This window comes from Pyrgilauda ruficollis, unplaced genomic scaffold (genome assembly GCF_017590135.1).
Source record: "Pyrgilauda ruficollis isolate IOZ18807 unplaced genomic scaffold, ASM1759013v1 scaffold21, whole genome shotgun sequence".
Lineage (NCBI taxonomy): Eukaryota > Metazoa > Chordata > Aves > Passeriformes > Passeridae > Pyrgilauda > Pyrgilauda ruficollis.
In genome coordinates, this window is record NW_024520318.1 from 11,008,903 (window position 1) to 11,029,295 (window position 20,393).

The 20,393-nt window shown below is 46.6% G+C and overlaps 1 protein-coding gene across 2 annotated transcripts in view; it reads left to right on the plus strand.

Moving 5' to 3' along the window:
* The window catches only part of CCDC50 (coiled-coil domain containing 50), a 42,045-nt gene extending 35,609 nt beyond the window's left edge, over positions 1 to 6,436 (plus strand). For both annotated transcript variants that reach the window (XM_041468069.1, XM_041468068.1), the window contains one exon: positions 432 to 6,436. In XM_041468069.1, the coding sequence (XP_041324003.1) occupies positions 432 to 451 (20 nt within the window). In that variant the 3' untranslated portion in view covers positions 452 to 6,436. The remainder of the gene's footprint in view (positions 1 to 431) is intronic.
* Positions 6,437 to 20,393: the final 13,957 nt, after the last annotated feature.

The following is a 20,393-nucleotide window of genomic DNA, read 5'->3' on the forward strand; positions in this document are numbered from 1 at the left end:
GGGGAAGGAAGGGGGCAGTCTGAGTTTAAGTCGATCTCAGATTTCTTCCAACTCCACTAGTGACACTTAAATGTGGACACTTTCCTTTCCAAAATTTAGTTTGGTAAACTTATGTTCTGTTTTCATCAAGCAAGCTGGAAAGTTGATGGCACTTCATAGGGTCTGTTTGCTTTATTGAGACTGTGCAATGGGGCTGCAGCACCATTCACACCCTAGAAGAAATGTACACGTCTGCCTGTCTTGTGGATCTATCCTTTCTTTTGCTTGAGTCATGTAACATATAGTTCCCATTTTGGCCTTTGACTTTACTAGTACCCTGGAAGTCAGACAGACAGACAAGAGGGCAGGACAGGTAAAATATGACTGCAGGTAGTAATTTTTTCACCAGGATCTGGCCTCACAGACTGTTTCCTTTCTGTTTTGTTTTCCAGGTGCCCGTAGGAAGCAGTAAACTGTGCTAGTCTTTGCTTTGGTACTGACTCTTCTGTAGCAAACATTACTGGAATTGCCAGGCAACTTTCTCAATTCCTGACCTGATGGGAGGCCCACCCTCCACTCCCAGGATCATCTCTTTAAGTGTCGTCATGTTAAGGAAAATTGTTTGTTTCAGTTTCTTACTCATCTGTGATGACTTGAGCAGTGCAGTATAATCTAGCTGCTACTGAGCTGTGCCAATCAACCACTGGGTCAACAGCTCCCTCATACATTCTTTTGAGGCTTTGTTTTTAAGTTTGGCTGGAGCTCTGATGAATAGGACAAATTGAGATGTATGTACAATGGAGGAAAATTGAAGAAATTAGTTGGGTTGTGGCAATGCAGCAGAACATCAGAAGTACAAGTCCTTTTTACATTAGGATAACTTAGTAAAGAGAGCTATAAGAGGAATTGAGTTTCTTTCTGTGTTGGATAGGACAGCTGAGCCAACCTGACAGTCGTATGAGCTTGCAGGAAGGAGAGAGCACTGTCAAACATACACCAGCAAAAGACAAACCCTGAGACTGGTGAGGCAGAAACGGCCTATGAAACAGAATTTTTTAACTGCTGTATTTCTTTCTAGGGTTTCCAGCAATCTGAATAGAGTGTGTATAGGCATTTAGCTCCATCATATAGGATGGAACAGTTAAAAGGAAAGACAATTCCAACTGAAGTTAGACCTTGTGTGTATGGCTTAGGATTTGCCAGGGAGTTCAAGAAGCTGTGAACTGTGGTTTGGGAAGACTCATACAAACAGAACTATGTGTCTGAAGGGACCTCTGTGGTCACGTGCTTTGAGCTTCAGTGTGGTGGAAGCCAAGGAATTTCATTAAAGCCAAGTCAGATCTCCGGTAACTCTTAGCTCAGTTGCTGATGCACTTGAGTAGAGTAACTTGTTTCTGAGCTTGGATATGTCTTGTAAACATGGGGCTGATGGAGAGAGGGCCATATAGGCATTGAGCATCAAATTAAAAATCTAGTTACGGGCAACCTGAGGCAGACATGGAGTGCTGATCAGTCCACACGATGTCTGTGCTAACTGCTTTTCCTCTCCACTGCTCCATCCAGCACCCCAGGGAAGCTCCAGTCAGGAATAAAGTAATCATTGCTCTCTAGGGCACAGCAGGGTCTGCAGGTTTGCTCTCTGTATATATTTTCCCATGCAGTGATTCTGTCCTGGCTTGTTTTCCCTCCACTCTTGGAAAATAATTATTCTCTTGCAAAAAACGTAGCCTTTTCCCCTGGCTTTCTCTGATTTAAATTCTATAGTATTTTAAATAATTTTTTACCATTATTTTCAGGTGTATTTTTAAACTACAAAGCTGAACATCTGGACACTGTTTTGGAGTCTGTTCAGTTCAGGTTATTCATGGGCCAGCCCAGTTCATGGCAGAGAGCTTGGCTGCCTTGCCCCTGCAGCCCAACCTTGGTGCCAGCACAGGGTCTGTCTAACCACTCTCTCTGTTGGCTCCGGCAGCTGCAGTTCTGCCTCTGGCTCTGCAGAGGAGGGCAGACACCTGTGTCTAGGGCAGGAAACATGGACTTGTCCTCACCACTGCTCTGCCGGGGAAAGGGGCCTTGGCAGCTCTCTGGAGCTTTGTGGGGAGGGAGCACCTCCAGGAAATAGGAAGAGAGCGTGGCTGTCTGCTGTTCCTCTAGTGCACAGCCCAAGCCCCAAGGCAGCTGTATGGCTTTAGCCTTGGCTGTTCTTGATCAGGATAATTACTGGGCCAAATCACTGGGAAGACAGGGCAACTCCTTTTTCACGTAAGTTGCAGGGGCAGGTTTACCACATCACAAGGCCATGTCTTGCCTTGACCAACAACTCAAGAGACTTCCATCTCCTACTCCCACTGGCCCATTGGCAGCAGTTCAGTACCTGTGAAGAGCCACGTAACCCCAATGGATCTCTGCTCCAGGGATACCTTAACCAAAAACCTTGCCTTGTAGGACTTTCTGTATGGGCAGAATCCTGCTACCTGCATATCCTTGCTTCCAGACTGTGGCTTACCTGCGTGCATGGGCTCCTAAGTGACTTGCAAGGTCTTGCTTGCTGCTGCTTCTCAGGAAATATCCCAGTCAGCAGCTAGATTGTTCCTGCTTCTCATTCTGTCTGTGTCCATTCAGAAGTGTTCATGTTGTTTAAAAGGATTCAGACAAAAAACAACATAGATGCTATTTTTTTTCTTTCTTATTTGATAACTTGGCCCAGTGTGGCAAACTTATCTACCAAGGTTTTATTTTGTAAGAATTTATTTTTGTATTTCATGTAACAGTCAAAATTTCTACTGCTGAAAATTTTCTTTTTTTTTTTTTTTTTCTCTCCTGTGGGCTTTTTCCTTGCATTGCCATCAGAGTAGTTATTCTTGTGAAATGGGTGCCTGGTGGGTTTGTAAGAATTAATACTTCCTACAAACACCCTAGTGCAGGCACTGCTGCTTGTACCACCTGGTGCACTTGTGAAAACTGGATAGAGAAAAGTCCTGCCAAATCAGAAAGAGGTTGAGCTTTTTACTGGCTGTGCTTGCAGAAAACTGGTGATTCTCTGCAGAAGGCATGGGGAAATCACCAGCTAGGAATTCAGTCCTCCATGGGCCTCTGTATCTGGCTGTGATGGACTTTCTTGCACTGCAGTTGGCTGGTGTAGCTTTTGTCTTAACCTAATCAGAGAAGTCATGAAGATCCTGAGCCCTCTGACATTTGAAGAACCTATCAATTCAGGAGGGATGCTTGGGAGTATCCAGGTTGTTGGTGTCAATGGTAGTGAGTAGAAATATGAGGGAAAACTCTGGTACCTTTAGTTTGGAAGCTGGGTAGTCTGAAGAATACCTCAGTGCCTCCTCTGTGGAGCTGTAGGATCTCCTTAGTGGCCAGTCAAGCTCTCTGGCCAAGACAAGAGCCCAAGAGAAGGATCCCAGGAGCAGTTGCTGCTTTCTTGGATGCCTTTGGGAGGTGCTGAATGCTTTGTGGGCTGTTTTGCTCTGTATTCTCCCTTAGTCCTCATCCTTTTTTCTTTCTGCCTACCTTTATTCTTTTGCTGTTCCTTGTAAGTGTTTCTCCTGTTTTATTACTCCATAGTCTTTGTTGAAAAGAGTGTTCTTAAGGCTTTTCTAGAAAAGGGAGAGAAATGCTAGGAATGGCAGCTGAGGAAAGCAGGTAGTGAATGGTATAGGAACAGAGCAGTTGTTCATCTTATGCATGTTGGGGTCCTCATGCAGCCATACGGGTTAGAGACCTCCTGAGGCAGAGGTTGCAACTGGACTTGCATCTTCAGTGACCACTTTTGAAAAGGGATTCCATGGTCCCACTGAAGTCAACAAGAGCTAAGATGGATGAACAAAGAGCCACTTTCCTTGGGGCTCAGCAGCCACAGTTCTGCTGAGAGTCAAGAAGATGCAGCTTCTGTAGGTGAGATGCAAAATCGGCACCTCGGACATGTGTTCTGGAAAGAGGCACAATGAAACTGATCTTTTAAGAAAACACTCAGCAATATTTCTTTCCTATGACAGAAAAATGCTTAAGTATCTTGGGTTTTTTACTCGTTTACTCTTGCCAAGTTTCAGTAGCTTTGCCTATGGGTTTGCTCTGGATTTAGTAGCATGTTGGAGGCCTTGTTGGGACCCCTGCCAGGTTATTTGGGTCCTGCATCCCTTTCTGACTCTGTGCATTACCAAGGCATCCAGCACCACGTGGAAAATTCACCTCCTTGAAATACTGGCACTTCCTAACCTTCCTAGTAGGCTCATCTCAGCAGCAAGAGTTCTCACCACCTCCTCACCTCCGTCCAAAGCACAATGGTCTGCAGAAGAGAGTTGGTGACCTGGAGGGATCGTGCCTTACACGCAAGGATATTCGATGTCTTCAGCAGGCTGACCTGAGTCACCTTGCTATGAAACACTGTCTTAATGTGGACTGTACAGCTTTCTGCAGCAAGAAGCAGTTGTCGTCACAGGGATAGATCCAACAGGTTGATTTCATCTTTTTTTAAAGAACTTCATGGGTTTGAACTTGATGGGGTGAGGAAATATCAGCTGTTGAGGGATAGATGAATTCTCGTCATTGAATTTCTCCTCTTGGGGAAGAAGGATAGAAGTTACAGATGCTGCAGTCTGCTTCTCTCTCTATAAAAGGGATCTTGTATGTACAGTATTTTTATATCTCTGCATTCCCATCTATCAGGATTTGAATCAGGATTGGTAACATTCTCTACTTAAGGAAAAAAATGGGTTGTTATTTTTACAGTGCTAGACATCTGTGCGTTTATTTTGTGCCAAATTACAGCCACTGTTACATTCTAGTGTTTTCATTCAGTTTATTGCTGTTCATCAATGTGTATATTATATATTTTTATTATCGAGGTTTTTATTTTAATTCATGTTATCCTGTATGCAAACTAACTGTGGATTGCTAATTTATATATGTATAAAGGGGAGCACTTGGAGACAGTGTGAGGATTCCCCTACTTAGTTTACACTCTTGTAATAGAGCACAGCCAGTCCATGAAACTCACCGTTTCCTTCACAGAGCAATCTCCTGTGTTTGTCCCCTGAGCAGATGGCTCCTGCTGTCCCTCCTGGCAGCACTGACACCGCAGGACTGTGTGGGATGCAGTAGGAACTGGAGCACAGCTCCCAGCACAGCCTGACGGGTGCCTGAGCTCAGTGCTGCCCTGTGCCAGCAGGAATGCTCAGCAGGGTGGTGGTGGCTGAGCTTTGCTCTTTATCTGTCCCCAGCCAGTGGACACTTGGTTTTGCCCCACTCTCCCAGGGTGTTCAGGGCTTAGTTTTACAGTTGTTTTGGGGGGTGGGTGTGGCACATATCCCTCACATGGAGCACATCATGGGTAGCTTGTCTTCTTTTTGTTGCAGAGGACAGGCATAAACCTGCAGAGATCCCAGTCTGCTGCACTCCAGCACATTTGTGGCTGTGCAGAGCTGCTGGGGAGGTACTGGCTGTGCTGCACACAGGTGCCACTTGGACTGCCCTGCCCAGGACAGGCAGTGGGACATGGGTTTCATGTTCAGGAGCTGCTCAAGCCTCAGTTTCTGGGCTGGAGATAGCATCAGCCACCTCCTCCCCATCAGTAGCACAGGGCAAGGCTTAGCTGGGCAATTTGGGCTCTTCAGGAGAGTCCCAGAGAGGACAGTGGCACACACAAATGAGTATTTTCTACTTCATGGGAAACAAGTTCCACTGTATCAGTGTTCACTCTAAGTAGACTCCATGGTCTGTCTCCAGCTGCATCTGTGCACTGCAATATAGTTAATTGCCTCAGATAAATAACTGCAGTTGTCTCATTTAGCTCTTCAGGGTAAACTTTCAGCCTGTTGAATCTAAATATTAGCCATGCAATGAGGTGGATTAGTCAGAAGGCTTAAATTCCTCAGAGCTGCAAGTGTATCCTGCATTGTAACAGCTAATCCTTAAATATGAATTGCACACTGACAATAATCTGTCTATGCAAGCCTATTCTTGGTTTTATTTTGACTGTTCACTCTATAATTTTACCAGGTTTGGCATAGAACTTCTGAATGACATTTAACCAAAGTATCATGTCTGTGTGTGTGTATAGCATGTTTTGCTTCATACTCCTGAATTGTCATAGAATGTAAAGGGAACATTGCCTTGCCCCATTTTGTTCAATAAATCGCTGTATTTTGTTATTCACCACTTCCTTCTGTCCCTCCGTGTGCTTTCCTGAAAACCTAAGTGGGTTACACAGAAGCAGGGGAAAATAAGACTTAGTTCCACCCTTTCTTCCTGAAACCTAGCTGATTCTACCAACAATTATGTTCTTCCACTGTAATAGATGTAGCAAACAAACAAATTTGTATTTAATTTGATTATTTTGTCGACAGACAGATGGAAAAAAGGCTATGTAGTATCTTGGAAAAGATCTGGACTGTTTCATTTCCTGAGACTGTGATACTGAAAAATAAAGCAGTATGATTATTTGCAAGGATAGGATGTTCTTTCTTATTTCATTAACATAACTTTTAAGTTTGCAAAAAGCCTGCTTGAAGATACCCTCAGACAACACATACCTACAGTGGTGGGACAGAATGTAAGAAGGAAGAATGGCAAACGCCCTGGGACTGACTGCTGTCTTCAAAGGCATCAGCTGAGGATGCAGCCACATGCGGCTCAAACATGAGCAGACCTGATCCCATTGTCATGTCACAAACTCAGTTTGTGACTGAACATTCTGAAAGAGAGAGGAGGTTACACAATATAAATTCCAGATCTTGCATCTGGACTGTAAACCTTTCTTAAGTGCTTATTTACTCATTTCTCTCTGCTTGCCAAGAATAAGCATTGCCGAGGGGAGCAGAGAGCCCCTTGGCACCCCAGCACAGAGTGCACCAGGCTTTCCCTCTATGGACCAGGGCCTTGGGCTGCACAAGTGAGTGCTCTGACTCCAACAGAGTTCACTTTTGGGCTGGATTAGGGTCTGTGTCCCACCACTTCCCCAGTGCTTCCAAGTGCCTCGATGTCATCCTTGCCTTCCACCAGCTGCATCTCAGAGTCCCTTGGGTATTATCAGTGAGGGGGAGTAGGAGTCAGCAAACACACATGGCTGGCAGGGGAAGAGCCTGGTTGTAAAAACAAGGCCCTTGGGAGTGCCAAGAGCTCTGCCAGCTTACAACCTATTGCAGCCTCTTGTCTGGAGTGACTGGGTCAGCCTGTTTTCTCTGAACGGCTTCTTTCATGCCAGCCTTGGCACTTGTTGAAGCACTAGGCTGTGGTGGGAGCAGGGCCAGCTGGAGCCCTGACAAACATCTTCCACCTGGTGCAGTGATGTGCACATGACACTGGGTGTGGGGACCACGAAAAGAGCACTGGAGAGCCCCTGGGGACTTTTTCCTGTACCAGAAAACTGGTCTCTGAGTTTCCAAGTTGCATGCAGCTCCCAGGCTGTGGGTGTGCCATGGTGAGTGCATCCAGTGTGCCATGATGATGGACCAAGGTTTCCCATGTATCCTTCATCTGTGAAAAAAGCCAGTGGAGATTGCTAAAAGTCAGCATTGCCCAGCAGCCTGACTGCCCCTTTGGCTGCTTCATACTGCCCTGCAAGGTGGCAGCTGCACTCTCCTGCCTGTGTGCATGTCCAGGTCCTCATCTCCCACCCAGCCCCATGCTGGTAGGGATACCCTACCTGGAACCCATGCTTCTTTTGTTCAGAAGGCAAATCACAACTGCAGAGACCCAGAACACAAACCAAGTGAGGTGTCTGAGGCACAAATGACTTTCTGTAGTACACATGGTAGGTATGTACCATTCCCAGTTCATTTTCCAGAGACCTGGTGGGTTACAACATGACTGGAGGTGGAGAACATCCTCTCTGGCATGTGAAACCCTGGTTTATTCCTGGAACTATCTCTTCTCAATTTCACTATTAAGCAAAGCTAATCCCTACATTCTTTGTACCATCCTGCTAGCAAACAAGTGATAGCACCAGTCAGTTATCTCAGGTCTGGGGTACACGTGTCCATCACTCTGATTTCTTCTTTTAGAGACAGTGATCCTTGAACAGTGCCCTGAGTCGATCCTGAATCACCCTGCCAGAATTCCTGTCACAGTTAATGGCAAAAATTAGATTTACTAAATGAGACCTGGGATCAGGCTGCAAACCAAGTTTAAAACAAGCACAGAACTTGTGTCTGGCAGCTGGGTATTTGTTGAATGTCAATGCTTCCCTGACCCCAGAGAGCCCCAGACAAGCACCCAAGCAGCTCTGCCAAAACCTGCTCCTGTTTCATGTTGTTGCTGGTGAGTGGCAGCTCTGAGTACTGACACCAGTTTTCACAAAGTCTCCTCTTCCCTGGCACTGCTTTTGCTTAGTAATAGCTCCCAGCCTGCCCTTTTCCCCCAGGCAGACCCTAACTCCCCCTCAGGGACTCACCTCGTGGCCATTTGAGGCCAGGCCAGGCCCAGCCAGCCCTGGCTGGCGCTGAGGGCTCCAAGCCATGCTACATGATTTCTGTTTATGTGTCAACAGCATCATGCCACGTCACAGGAAAAGCTTTTCCAGGCTGTTTTAGATTTGAATTGTTTCTCATTTTACTGCAAACATGGTTGACATATGCAGGGTTTGATTGTGAGGCAGAGGAACCTGTGTGTGTCTCGCTAGTGGGGATTGTACCCAGGTGAGTAGAAGTGCACCAGCATCCCTTCCCTGGGCTGAGCTTGGAGCTGGGACACGTTGTGACCCAAGAGTGCTCTACAGTGCTGCCTTCCTCCCCTCTTCATCCTCCCCAGGTGCAGACTGTCCAGAGAGCAATGACACGACCATGTACGCACAACACCAGAGGGTGCTTGGGGACTGTGAGCTTTGTCCCAGCCAAACTGAAAAGAAGCTTTAACAGGTGCTGGTACAGCAGTAGGAGGTTTACTAAGGGGTGGTGGAGTTTGGGGAGAGGATGAGATGCCCACGTACTCAAGGTTTATTCCCACCACTGCACTGGCTGCCAGTTACTGGCCACACAGCAAATTATCCCAAAAGGTTCTGCTCAGCCTGCCAAGGGACACATCAACCCCACTCAAACACCTCACTTGTGTATTTTTATTTAATTGTTAATTGCTCACAACTGATGAAACACAGAAGGCCAGCCTGAAAGTGCCTGTTAATGTCCAGGAACAGGTCCAGGTTTGGAGGAAGGGGCTCCCTGCAGTGCCCTCTCCTCCAAAGGCAAAGGGAGGCACCAGGAACAAGGGTTTCCAAGTGACTTTTCTAGGCTGCCAGCAAACCTGGACACACTGTCCTACTGGAAAAGTCCCCAGCCTCAGGCTGTGAGTCCTGTGCACAGACAGGACTGTCACTGTTGCCACAGGGAACCTGGAAGAGTGGGTGCCAAGCATCCCACAGGAGGAGTGGGATGCATTGCTGCCACACCTGAGGGAGAGACAACCCACAGCTGCTCCAGTGTGGCCATGACTGCAGATCTGAGAGCAGCTGTGTCCTGTTTGCATCCCCAGGGGATAACAGGGACCAGGAGCAGCAATGCAGCCTCTGGGGTGGGCGGGTCTCTGCCTGCTAAAGAAAACTGGAATGGCCTAACAGCAACAGAAAGCCAGGTTCTGCAGGTACCTGCTCCACTGGGAAGCTAAGCCAGCTCTCCAGATGTCAGGAGTTAAACCAGCTGTGCAAAGGTGCACATTAATGCCAGTGTGTCTCATCCACGAGGATGCTGAAACAGCCAGCCAAAGCTGACCCCTCCTGGCCCTGCTGTTTTCTGCTTTTAGCTCTGGAAATAGCAGAGCCCCTGTGGGCCCAGGCTGGTGGCAGTGGCTCCTGTTGGAAGCAGGTAAGTCAAGAAGGGGTGGTTTTCTTTTCTGTGGTCCACAGTGGTAGCTGCTCATGGGAAGGTGTCTGCTTGAAGCCAGGATGTCCTGCTTGACAGGACCCCAGCACCAGCTGTAATTTAGAAGTCACTTTGTGCTCAGCTGAAAACTTTTGTTTCTCTAAATATTCTCCTAATTTCATGGAGTTCAGCTGTGCAAATAGAGCACATGCTCCCTGGGAGAGAAGGAGAGCAAGTCCCCAGGATCAAGGGAAAATATCACCAGAGGAGTGGCCAAACCCTGTGACCCAGTCCAGCCCACCTGAATTTTGAACAGAAAACACTCAAAATGAGCTACTAAACTTAAAAACAGAGTGTTGGCAGTTCTTGCAGAAATAAAACAACAACAAATTTATGTACTTATGGTCACCATTTTAGTGGGCTACTGGAATATTTATAAAATGCAGTACAAGCTAGGCAAGAAGCTGGAGGTCTTATTCTTTAAATTGTATTCCTTGGTCCCACGCAGCCCAGACTGAGGATAGTGCTGATCACCTCGAGCTGTGCAGAGCATCACTCTGTGCAGGTTTTGAGTCAATCCCAAAGTGGGAGCTGTGTGAGCAGAGCTCAGGGCTGCAGCATTCCAACCCAGCCTGGCAGCAAGGCAAACATTCACATATTGTGTGGCAAAATAAAGAGATTTTGCCTTCAGATAAAACTCCACCAGAGCTCACACTGATACGTCTGCACTCCCAAACTCCCATGGAAACGCTTTGATACCTCTACCTCACACTTATTGGGTGTATTAACAGCCTTTGCATTTCTCACACAAGTGAACCTTACTCAGTTTAAGTGCCAGCCATGGCGTGCACTCCAATCCTTCCTGGAGAGATTTTTTTTCCTCCAAATATCCTTAGCAAGGGTTTATTTGGCAGTTTACCTACCAATCCAGCTCTCCCTTGAGAAATTAAGATCTAATTAAAACAAAGGCTTGAACATTAACTTGCATTAATCAATATAAAATTCAACAATATTTGTGGGGGGGAAAAAAAAATAACCAGGAAGGTTAGAAAAATGCTTTATTCTCCTTTTAAGTGATGATTTTTGCCCGCGTGCCCGGGATGCTCCAGCAGCATCCAGTTCTATCCCAGGGCTCTCTCTAGTGGCCAGAAAGGAAAGGCTGGGGAGGAGGCAGCGCTGCACCTGCACCCAGGCACACACACCTGTCTGTGGGTTTAGGGACAGGCTGAATCCAGGCACACACACCTGTCTGTGGGTTTAGGGACAGGCTGAATCCAGGCACACACACCTGTCTGTGGGTTTAGGGACAGGCTGAATCCAGGCACACACACCTGTCTGTGGGTTTAGGGACAGGCTGAATCCAGGCACACACGCCTGTCTATGGGTTTAGGGACAGGCACCTGCCTGTGGGTGGAGGGATGTTAGTGTTCAGGAACACATAATCATGGAATGACTACATGCAGGTGCTTTTATTAAAGAGCTCTGAGTGTCAGGGGTACATAGACCCAAATCTGAGCTGATAAGGTTTTGAGCTGAACATGTTTTATATTCTATCATTACATAACTCACATATTAATAATTAAACTTACATTGTTCTATTGTACACATTGATTTCATCCAAGCATGGATTTCTCGTGATCCCCCTCAAACCCCTAACATAGTTTCTCATGATTCTTTAAACAGCAATTATATCTAATCACACCTAACAATTATATCATTTATCATATATTGACTACACAGGTGCAGTTTCACATGATCTAGCAAGCATTTCCCAGGGCCTACCAAGCCTAACTTTCTTTCTAACTCCCCGAATTTTCTATGATTTTAAAAATCTTTTACTATCAGGGACACGCAGCTGTGTGTGGGTTTAGGGACACACACCTGCCCTGAGGAACACCCACCTGTGTGTGCACCCAGGGGCTGTGATTTGGGGTGCTGACAGCCCCCCCAGCACATGGATGTGTGCTCCCCACAGGCTCTCCTTTCAGGGATGTGCCCCCTAATCGGAGCAGAGGGCCACAGGGAAATGCAACCCACACTTTTGGGGTGTGCAGAGAGAGGAATAAACCCAGAACAGACAGGTTGATGGTGCTTTAGTCCTGCAAAGTCCTCAGGGTAATAAAAAATGCTAGGGGGTTGAGTTGGATGAAGGCATTTGAAACCCCCCAGAAGTGGAACCCTGCTGGGCTGAGCATCCCTTGAGCAGCTGGATGGGATCATCGTGTAGTTGTTCACTGCAGGGCTGTGCCAGGCACAGACAGAGCTCAGTCTGAGCTGCCTCTCTGCCTCTCTGCACACTGCAGCTGGGAACTGACAGCAGAGAGGGTTCCTCCTCTAGGCTGACCAGCAGTCCTTGGAGTCCTCCGTTCCATTAGATTTGTTTTATGTATATAATTTGGCAGCATAGGTGGTAGTAGCCATTGGCACCTAAAGCACTGAGAGCTTGCAGGGTAGTATTTAAGCAATTCTCTTATTTGTAGTATTGAACACCTTCTTTTTATTTCATTACAGAAGCTGTGCAGGAAAATGCGGATTTTAATATTGTTGAATATGTGGCAAAGCCAAACACCCAAAAACTTTAAAAAAGTTAGCAGAATTGAAGTAATAGAAGCCCCTTTGCCAGTACACAGTGTAATCCAGGGAGGATCAGGGGCAGTACTTTTCCCTGGGCTCTTGCCTCAAGCCCAGGGCAGGCTCACTGAGTGATGAGCTGTGAGTAGAGATGCCATGACCCCAGAGCTGGGGTGGCAGCCACAGGAATGCTGCTCACTACCAATACAACACATCAGCTACTAGGACACTATTGGGGAAAAAAAAAAAAAAAAAAGGAAAACTTGACAAGTTTTAAAGCATTCCATGAAGTCAAAATTCCCCAAAGAACAGGGGGTCCTGCTTGACAAATAACATAACCACTCACACCCAGCTCCAGCTGGGAGCCAGTCTCCACCACCTTCCCCTCTAAGCTCTTACTGCCCTGAAGTGATTTCTCCCCTTTATCACGAGCCCTTCCCAGCTTGCTCTCCTGAGAACAGGCTTTTTCACACTTGGAAAGGCTCTATCCCATCTTTCTGATGGATTTAAACTTTTCTCTCCTTTTGTTGTGAAGTGTTTTGGTTTACTCTTTGGAGGATTCAAAGTTGACTCTTACATGCTAAAATTAATTCCCTAGCTTACCCCTGTTTGTTGTAACTTTTGGTGTGAAATACTTCAGCCTGTGGTTCGAAGGCAGTAAAAGGTTTTCTTGGACTTGCAGTGCTTTCTGTTTTGAAGACTCTCATCATACTGTGGTGTGAATCCCAGAGAAACCCGTGGCTGCAGCTTTGAAGCCTGCAGTGACTTTTGGGTGTGTGGCACCTCTGTAAGGCTGTACTGGGTACCCACATGTCAAGCAACCTGTCTGAGAACTTGGCCTGGCAGCCTCCCCTCCCAAGGGGACAGGACTGGTGTCCTGCAGTGCAGGAGGGTCTGGATGGGGAATGGGCTGGGACATGGCTGCTGTAGTAACCTCCTAGTAAGTATTTTAAATGTCTTCCTGAGCTACCATAACCTGTGGAAGAGAGATGCTCTGTAGCAAAACTACCACTTAGTGCTGTGAACGACAGGAAAAAGCAATGAAGGAAACCTGTTTCTTACTCACCCATTCCCTTTTTGCTGAGCATAAGGGCAGGAAAAGAATCACTGGGAAATCTCCTTCAAAATACCCATCCCACTGTGCTGGTGCTGTACAAACCTGAAACAGAAAAGCGATCCTTACCTCACATTGCTTGAGGTGCACATGTAAGGGAGAGGAAATTAGCTATAGAATAGCATCTTAATAACCCCAGATTTTTCTTCTGTTCTGATTTTGTTTGTTGTCTTTAATGGCTTTTCAGGAGCACAGCTGTATCTATATTCCAGGGTCTTGTGGACTTAGGCACATCACTATTCCTGCATCTAGTCCTTTGGGTTTTTTTTGTATGTCAGTTTGTATCCTGTACAGCTTAATTGGGTTCTGTGTTACTGAAAGCTGCTTACTACTTAAATAGCATTGGAGAGTTGCACTGAAATATTTATGTCCAGTGCATTACTTCATTAAGGAAATGATCTAAAATGAATGGAGATTGAATTATGCCCAAAATGCCTATAAAACTGGATGCTGACTGATTACTTAATGGTTCTCCTGATATGTGATGCATTAGAGGTCTCTGTTGCCTTTAATTTTTCATGGGCTGAGCTCAGGCTTGCAGCAACCCCAGACTACTGGTAAATGGCATTTCCTTGTAACTAAGCATCTTGCTCCTTATTTTTTTTTTCTTTTCCTTACATAAATGGTGTTTTCATGATATATGAATTGAAGTGTCAAAGTATGTTTTGTGCTTGAGAATGTATTTGGGGTCACTGAAGGGATTACTCCCCTTTCAGTACCCGGAAAACAACCTGCTCTGAAAATACTGCAGCAGCTCAGGAGAGTCCTTGTGATGGGTTTTGCCTTCAGCCATTTAGAGTTAGCTGTCTCAAAAGTGCACTGGCTGTGGTAAGAAAATGGTTCTGTGGTTAAAAGGGAAGGAGCTTAATCTGGTGCTAATCATTCAGAAGCATATTTGGACAAAAAAAAAAAAAAGCAGAGAGCTTTTACCAAACTCTTGATTTCAGGGCTTATAGAAAGCTCAATTTGGTCTTCAGTAACAGAGAATGAGTTCTTCCAGCTGTGATCAGGTAATGCAAGCAGCAATACAAATGTTACAGGATGCAAAGGAACACGATTACAGGTCTTTCAGACACTGCTGTCCTCACTTGGAAGCATATTGCATATTCCATTCTCCTCCTGAGTCTTCCTTCCCTTTGTTTCATTCCTCAGGATAATCATGGTGCGCTCCCATGCTGGAGATGCTCCAGCCTGTGTGGGCTGGGCAGGGCTCGGAGTCAATCTGGGGACAGCAGAGCCTGCAAGAGTGAGCTGGGACCTGGCAGGTCTGCCTTGTTTGGAACACTTGTGCAGCATCATTCCTGCTTCTCAGGGCCTGCAGGACCAGCCTGGACAAGCCTAGTTTTCAGGACCTGTGCAGTGCCTGTTTCGACACCTGGGAGGGATTTATTCACCCACAGACAGCGTTGGCCTGGCCTTCTGCAGGGCAGGAGCTTTGAATCTTCACTTGCAGAAAGGAAAATGCCCAAGATTTAACAAAAATGCCTTTTTATAACAGAAGTTTCAGCTCTTTTTCCCTTTTGGCCTGTCCCTTAATCTGTCTCATGCACCAGGGAAATCCAATCCTTGTAGAGTTAATTTTATTAACTGATGCTTATTGGATTATCTTTGAAATCAAATAAGCTTTAGCTGGGCAGGCTGGAAATAAAGAATGTGCAGGGACTTAAAGGCAATTCAATTCATTAGTATCTCTCTGCTAGTAAAAAGTAGCTCCTGAAGAGCCCAGTTTCCTGAAACACCGGGGATTCCTCTACAGGAAGGACAGTAGTGGCAGAAAATGTGAGATCTGGGGCCATCTCCCATTTCAGTGGCAGTGCAGTGTTGGCAAGGTTGAGGGTACCAGTGAGAGGTGCCTGCTGCCAAGGAAGGTGTATGAAACACATTGCCAACAGCAGACCTCTCCTGGGGAAATCTGGGGTTTCAGAAGCGTGACTTAGGTCGGTGTATTGACACACTTTGGACTATTGCTCAGGAAATGTGTGTGGGATGTGCCTGGCTCAGGCTGACATCAGCTCCCCTGGCTCCAGGAGATCCAGACATGCCCCAGGCAGCTCCCTCTGCATCAGCATAGCAGCGTTCTGCGTCCAGCAAGGAGGTGGCTGGCCAGCTGAAAAGCTGGGTTCCTTCTGCCTGCACACTGAGCTGCAAAGCCATGTCTCCACTGAGCCAGGAGAGTGTGCTGGCTACACAGGTTTGCTCTGGTAACACTCTGCTCGCCAGGCCCTGCTGCTCAGGATCTCTGCTTTTTGATGGGCTGAGCTCCCAGACCAAGGGAAGGGGTGCAAGGGGAGCCTTGGTGTCCCTGGAAAGATGGAAGCCCTGGATCAATCCTGCCTCTGCAGGGATCCAGGCATCGACAGAGTCACTGGATTAAATCCTGGAATGTCCAGGCTGTAGGGAGCCCAGCTCAGCACTGGCTGGATGTGTAGTGCTGGGGCAGCCTCATCTTCAGCATGTGGATGGAGTTGGTGCTTGTGAGGATTCCAAGGATCTTCTGGGGGCTGTGTCCCTCTGGATGATGGCAAGTAGAAAGCCTGGGGGCCAAATGCAGCAGCCAGACAGCAAACAACTGTGTGGATAAATAATCAGAGGGAGATGCAGGGAAATCAGGATTACTGTGGAGTGGGGCATGGGGGAGAAGGCCACAAATGCAAAGGTTATTGTGGTTTTTTCTAGAAGAAACTTAGGGGTTTGCTTTGCCTTCCTGAGGAAAAGGGAATATCTTACTTAAAATACTCCCTGTCTCACAATGCAATGAAAACCCAAAGCAACTATTCAGACTCCTGACAGTGTGAGGTTTTTAACACAGTAAATAAACTAACTTGTTTTTTCAAAGTCAAAAAAAGGACCTGTGCTTTGTGACAAAACTTATTAATAAAAAGTGTCTCTTGGGTAGTGAATTCAGAGGCTGCCTCGTCAGACAGTTATTACCAGCCCAGCACCACCATTCCTGAGACAACTGAAATTTAGCCTCCTGACAAAAAATTGATTTTGAAGATTAATTGTCCCCTATAGCACAGTTTTAGACCAATCTGAAACACAGAGAAGACAATTGTCCTTTGGGTTTAATAGAGTTGTCTGTTTGACATCCACAGAGCTGGAGCAGCTCTATGCAGCTCTGTCCTGACTTACAGACAACGGGGGCAGCTTCAGAGAGCTGCCACTGCCAGAAGAGGGAACACCCATGGGTGATGTCTGTCCCAGTGCACTGCTGGATCCTGTGCTGGACTGAGGGTAATGGCAAACAAACTTTGCATTTTAAAAGTGGAATTTCCTTGTGCACCTCAGACTGCAGCAATGTCAGTTCCTACAGACTGCGCAGCTTTTAAACATGAATTGGAAAGACAAATCCAAAAAAAAGAGTTGATCTGCATGTTATTTTCAAACGTGTATGAAAGGGCACTGCTGGGAGCCCTGGGGAGCTCTGGTGTCCCCAGAGAAGACATCTGAAGTGCAGTAAAACAAGCTTTGCTCTGTCAAACACAGTTATTGTCTAGCTGCTGTGGAGGTGTTGGTTTGAGCTGGAGGAACTCTCCACTGCTGAAATTCTTTTGGGATATACCTTTTTCCTTGCCTGGCTTCCTGTGGTTTGAGCTGAAACACTGTCAGTGCTGCTCTACCCTTTGAACCTACAACAGGTGAGCTTCAGTGAAATTGGGCAGAGGCATCTTAGGCATTGTTGTGGGTGCTCAACAAGAGAATCCACAGTGGTGCTTGGGAAGGAAAAAAGGTTTGGCAGGTTCTGCTGCTCAGGAAGCAATGCATATTTGATTCTCCCCAGAGCCAGGCAGCTGAATTTGAGCTGGGTATTAAACCTCCAGAGGCAACAGTGGGAGAAGAAGTGAAGGTGTGTCTTAGGGGGAAATTTGTCATGGTTTAATGTTTCAGGACTGCAAAGGCTGCTGGCTCAAATGAGTGCCTGAACCTCAGTGTGAAACACTGGTCTCTTGGCAGGTTTAATCCAGGTTTTCTGTAACCCATCACACATGCTTTCCTTTTACACTGGCAAGCTTACAGCAGCAGGGAGGCTGAGGGCTGACCTAGCCACATCCTTGGTGGGTCCTGGTGCATGGTTTCTCCTCTGCTCTGTGGCTGGGGACAGATTTCCTCATGCCTTCAGCCTGGCCTCTCTATCAAGTGCCCATGGTCTCTGTCCCAGGACTCTTCCTTCTTGTTCCTTCTAGGAAATTGAAAACTTGAGGAGTTACTTGTTCCAAGCAGGAGGGGTTGATTGTGCATCTAATCAAGATTCCTGGGGAAGCTGAAGACCTGGAGGCATGAGCATGGTCTCAGCTCTTTTGCAGACTATGATGGGAGTTGCTTGGGAGTGGTAAAGCAAAAGTCTCTTCTGAAACAGCCCTGCTGGGAGCAGAAACCCTGTTGTGATGTTTTAGAGTTGAAGCACAGGAAACCCAAAAGGCTGGCTTGCAAAAGCTGTCACTGTGTCCTTCACCTCTGAGACCTGTACGCAACACTTGTCCCATAAATTCCTCACCCTCTTAGCTTCTGGTGTGAGACTGAGCCAACTGATTTACTACAAGATTTAGCAAGTTTGTTCCCAGAAGGTACTAGCAGGCTCCTGACAGCATCATCAGCTGGGGGTGGTACCTACCAGCACCTCTGGGGCTCCTGGACTTGCTGCCAAGGTCCCAGCCACAGTCTGTCACTATCAGAGGGGAAGGTGTAGAAAGGAGCAACTGATGTAAGTTTTGGTCTAGGATTAGCTTTGAAATTTTTTTTTCCAACTCTCTGAGAGAAAGACATCTCTATTCTGTTCTGCTTTGTGTTGCTGATAATATCACAGCAGAGATTCAGGGGGAAAAAACCCCAAACAAACCCAAATTAATAATAATAATAGCCAATTTACTTTATACAGGGAGAGGGAGAGGGAGGGCAGACTCCAGGAAGTAAATTTGCACAACCTGTTTACTGTGATGCCTCTGTTGCCTGAGCAAAAGCCCCAGTGCCAGGGTGTCCTTTAGCAGATTGCTGTGTTGAGGGGCTTTGTCACACACCCTGCAGGGGCAGTGTCTGTGTGGACTGGTGAGTGTGTACACTCAGTCTTCAGGGATCACCTAGTTTCTAGTTTCTTTTCTGTTTTGTTTGTTTTGTTTGGTGGGGTTTTTTTGCATGTTTTCTCAGTGGTTTTATTTGGTTTCTTTTTTTTTTTTATTTTTTGGCATATTTTTGGTTTATAATCAAAAGAGAGAAAGAAAAAATAAAATGAAATAATATTGAGTAAAAATGTGGAGAAAATAATCCTTTCTGGGTTGTGAATGGCCCAACTTTGCTTAAGCTCAGATGTTCCACTCTCCTCCCAAACCTTCCCCAGCAAGACTGCAGTCTGCTCAGTATGTGCAACTGGATCCTTTGGCCACTTGATGTCTCTGTGGGTTGTGGAGAGCTGTGGGTAAATAAATAGAGGTCGCACTGGAGCTGGATGGAAGCAGCAGTGGTGATGGGTTTGCTTCTCAGAGATGAACCTTTGACAGAGCACTGTGCCATTCCCTTTCCCTGCTCGTTCCTGTTAACGAGCTTCAGACTTGCAAGACAATTGGAAAACCAGGAAGATTTGGTTAGCCAGTTTCCATAGGGAGCTGATGAGGCTCTGCACCCACCAGTGCTGTAGGTCTGGAATGTGCCACAGAGATCTGGGACAGGGAGCCTTGGCCGGCCCCATCTCTCTCTGCTTTCCCCAGAAAGGCAGCGGCAGAAGGGGGCCAAGGTGCCAGACTGTTGCAGTGTCTCCCTACAGAAGATGAGGCTTAGCAAACATGAGGCCAAAATCCTCGTTGCCCTGGTGGGGTCTTGCATGGGGGAATTGCTGTGTGCTGCCATAAGCAGAAAGCCAGCCCTGTGGGGGAGTGGGTCACAAGGAGACCTGAGGTGTTCCTGTGGCTCTGCAGGTGTGCCAGGCTGTCCTCTGGGACTGATCACCCCATGACACTGCCACAGACTGAGAACTCAGGTGGGACAGAAATGTTCCTTCCAGTCTGACACCATCACATCCTAAAAATAACATTTGTCACAAATCTTTGGTTTATGTCTTATTAAAATCTAGATTACCTTTGCTGTGATATCAGCCAGACTGTGCTATCTCTGTGCCTTCAGCTGTGGAGACATGGATGGGCCTGAGATTGCTTTAGGTACTTTATAGATAAACTGAATGCGATTACAGCCATGGTTCCACACGGAAGTGCCTCAGGAAAAGAAGTTTCCCATACTCATTTCTGCCCATGGTGATAAACTTCACTGTGATAGTAGCTGGAGGATCCAGCTCTCCTGTGTTAAATGTGTGCACAGCTGGCTCTTCTTTCAAATCCTTCTAGTCCTAAGGAATTTGAAGCTTCTTGTCTGCAAAGCCAGATCTGCCAGATACAGGCTTTTCCTCATGGTGATTCAGCAGGACTGTTGCTGCTCCCTTGGAATGTACAGAACCATTTTAGGCACAATTAAAAGAAGTCCAATGACCTTTTTTTCCAACTCAGTAAGAAGTTCTGAGATGTTTTTCTCAAACAAGCAGTTTTAGCTCACTGTTTTCAGTTTGGGCCATTTACAAAGCTTCTGCCTGCAGTGCATCCATCACTTTTCCCAGAGCCACTTCAGAGGCAGAAGAGCTTTGTGTTGGAAAAATGGTGCCTGGGAAAGTGCTCATCTCCAGCAAAACAGCTTCCCTGAGCCACTTCCCAGCCTCAGGGCACTTGAGCAAAATTGCACACAGGGCTCACACTACAATTTGCTGTTACTTGTGTGGGAAGATAAACTTGAACATCTCCATCTATCTGCTAAACTGCAATTTATGAGCTACAAATGGCTGAGTCTTAGAGGGGAATAACAGATTTAAACCAAAACTCTGCCATTCTGTCCCCGGAGGCAGAGAGAGACCAGTCAAAATACTGCCTTGAGTGGAGCATATGGATTTACAGAGGTGA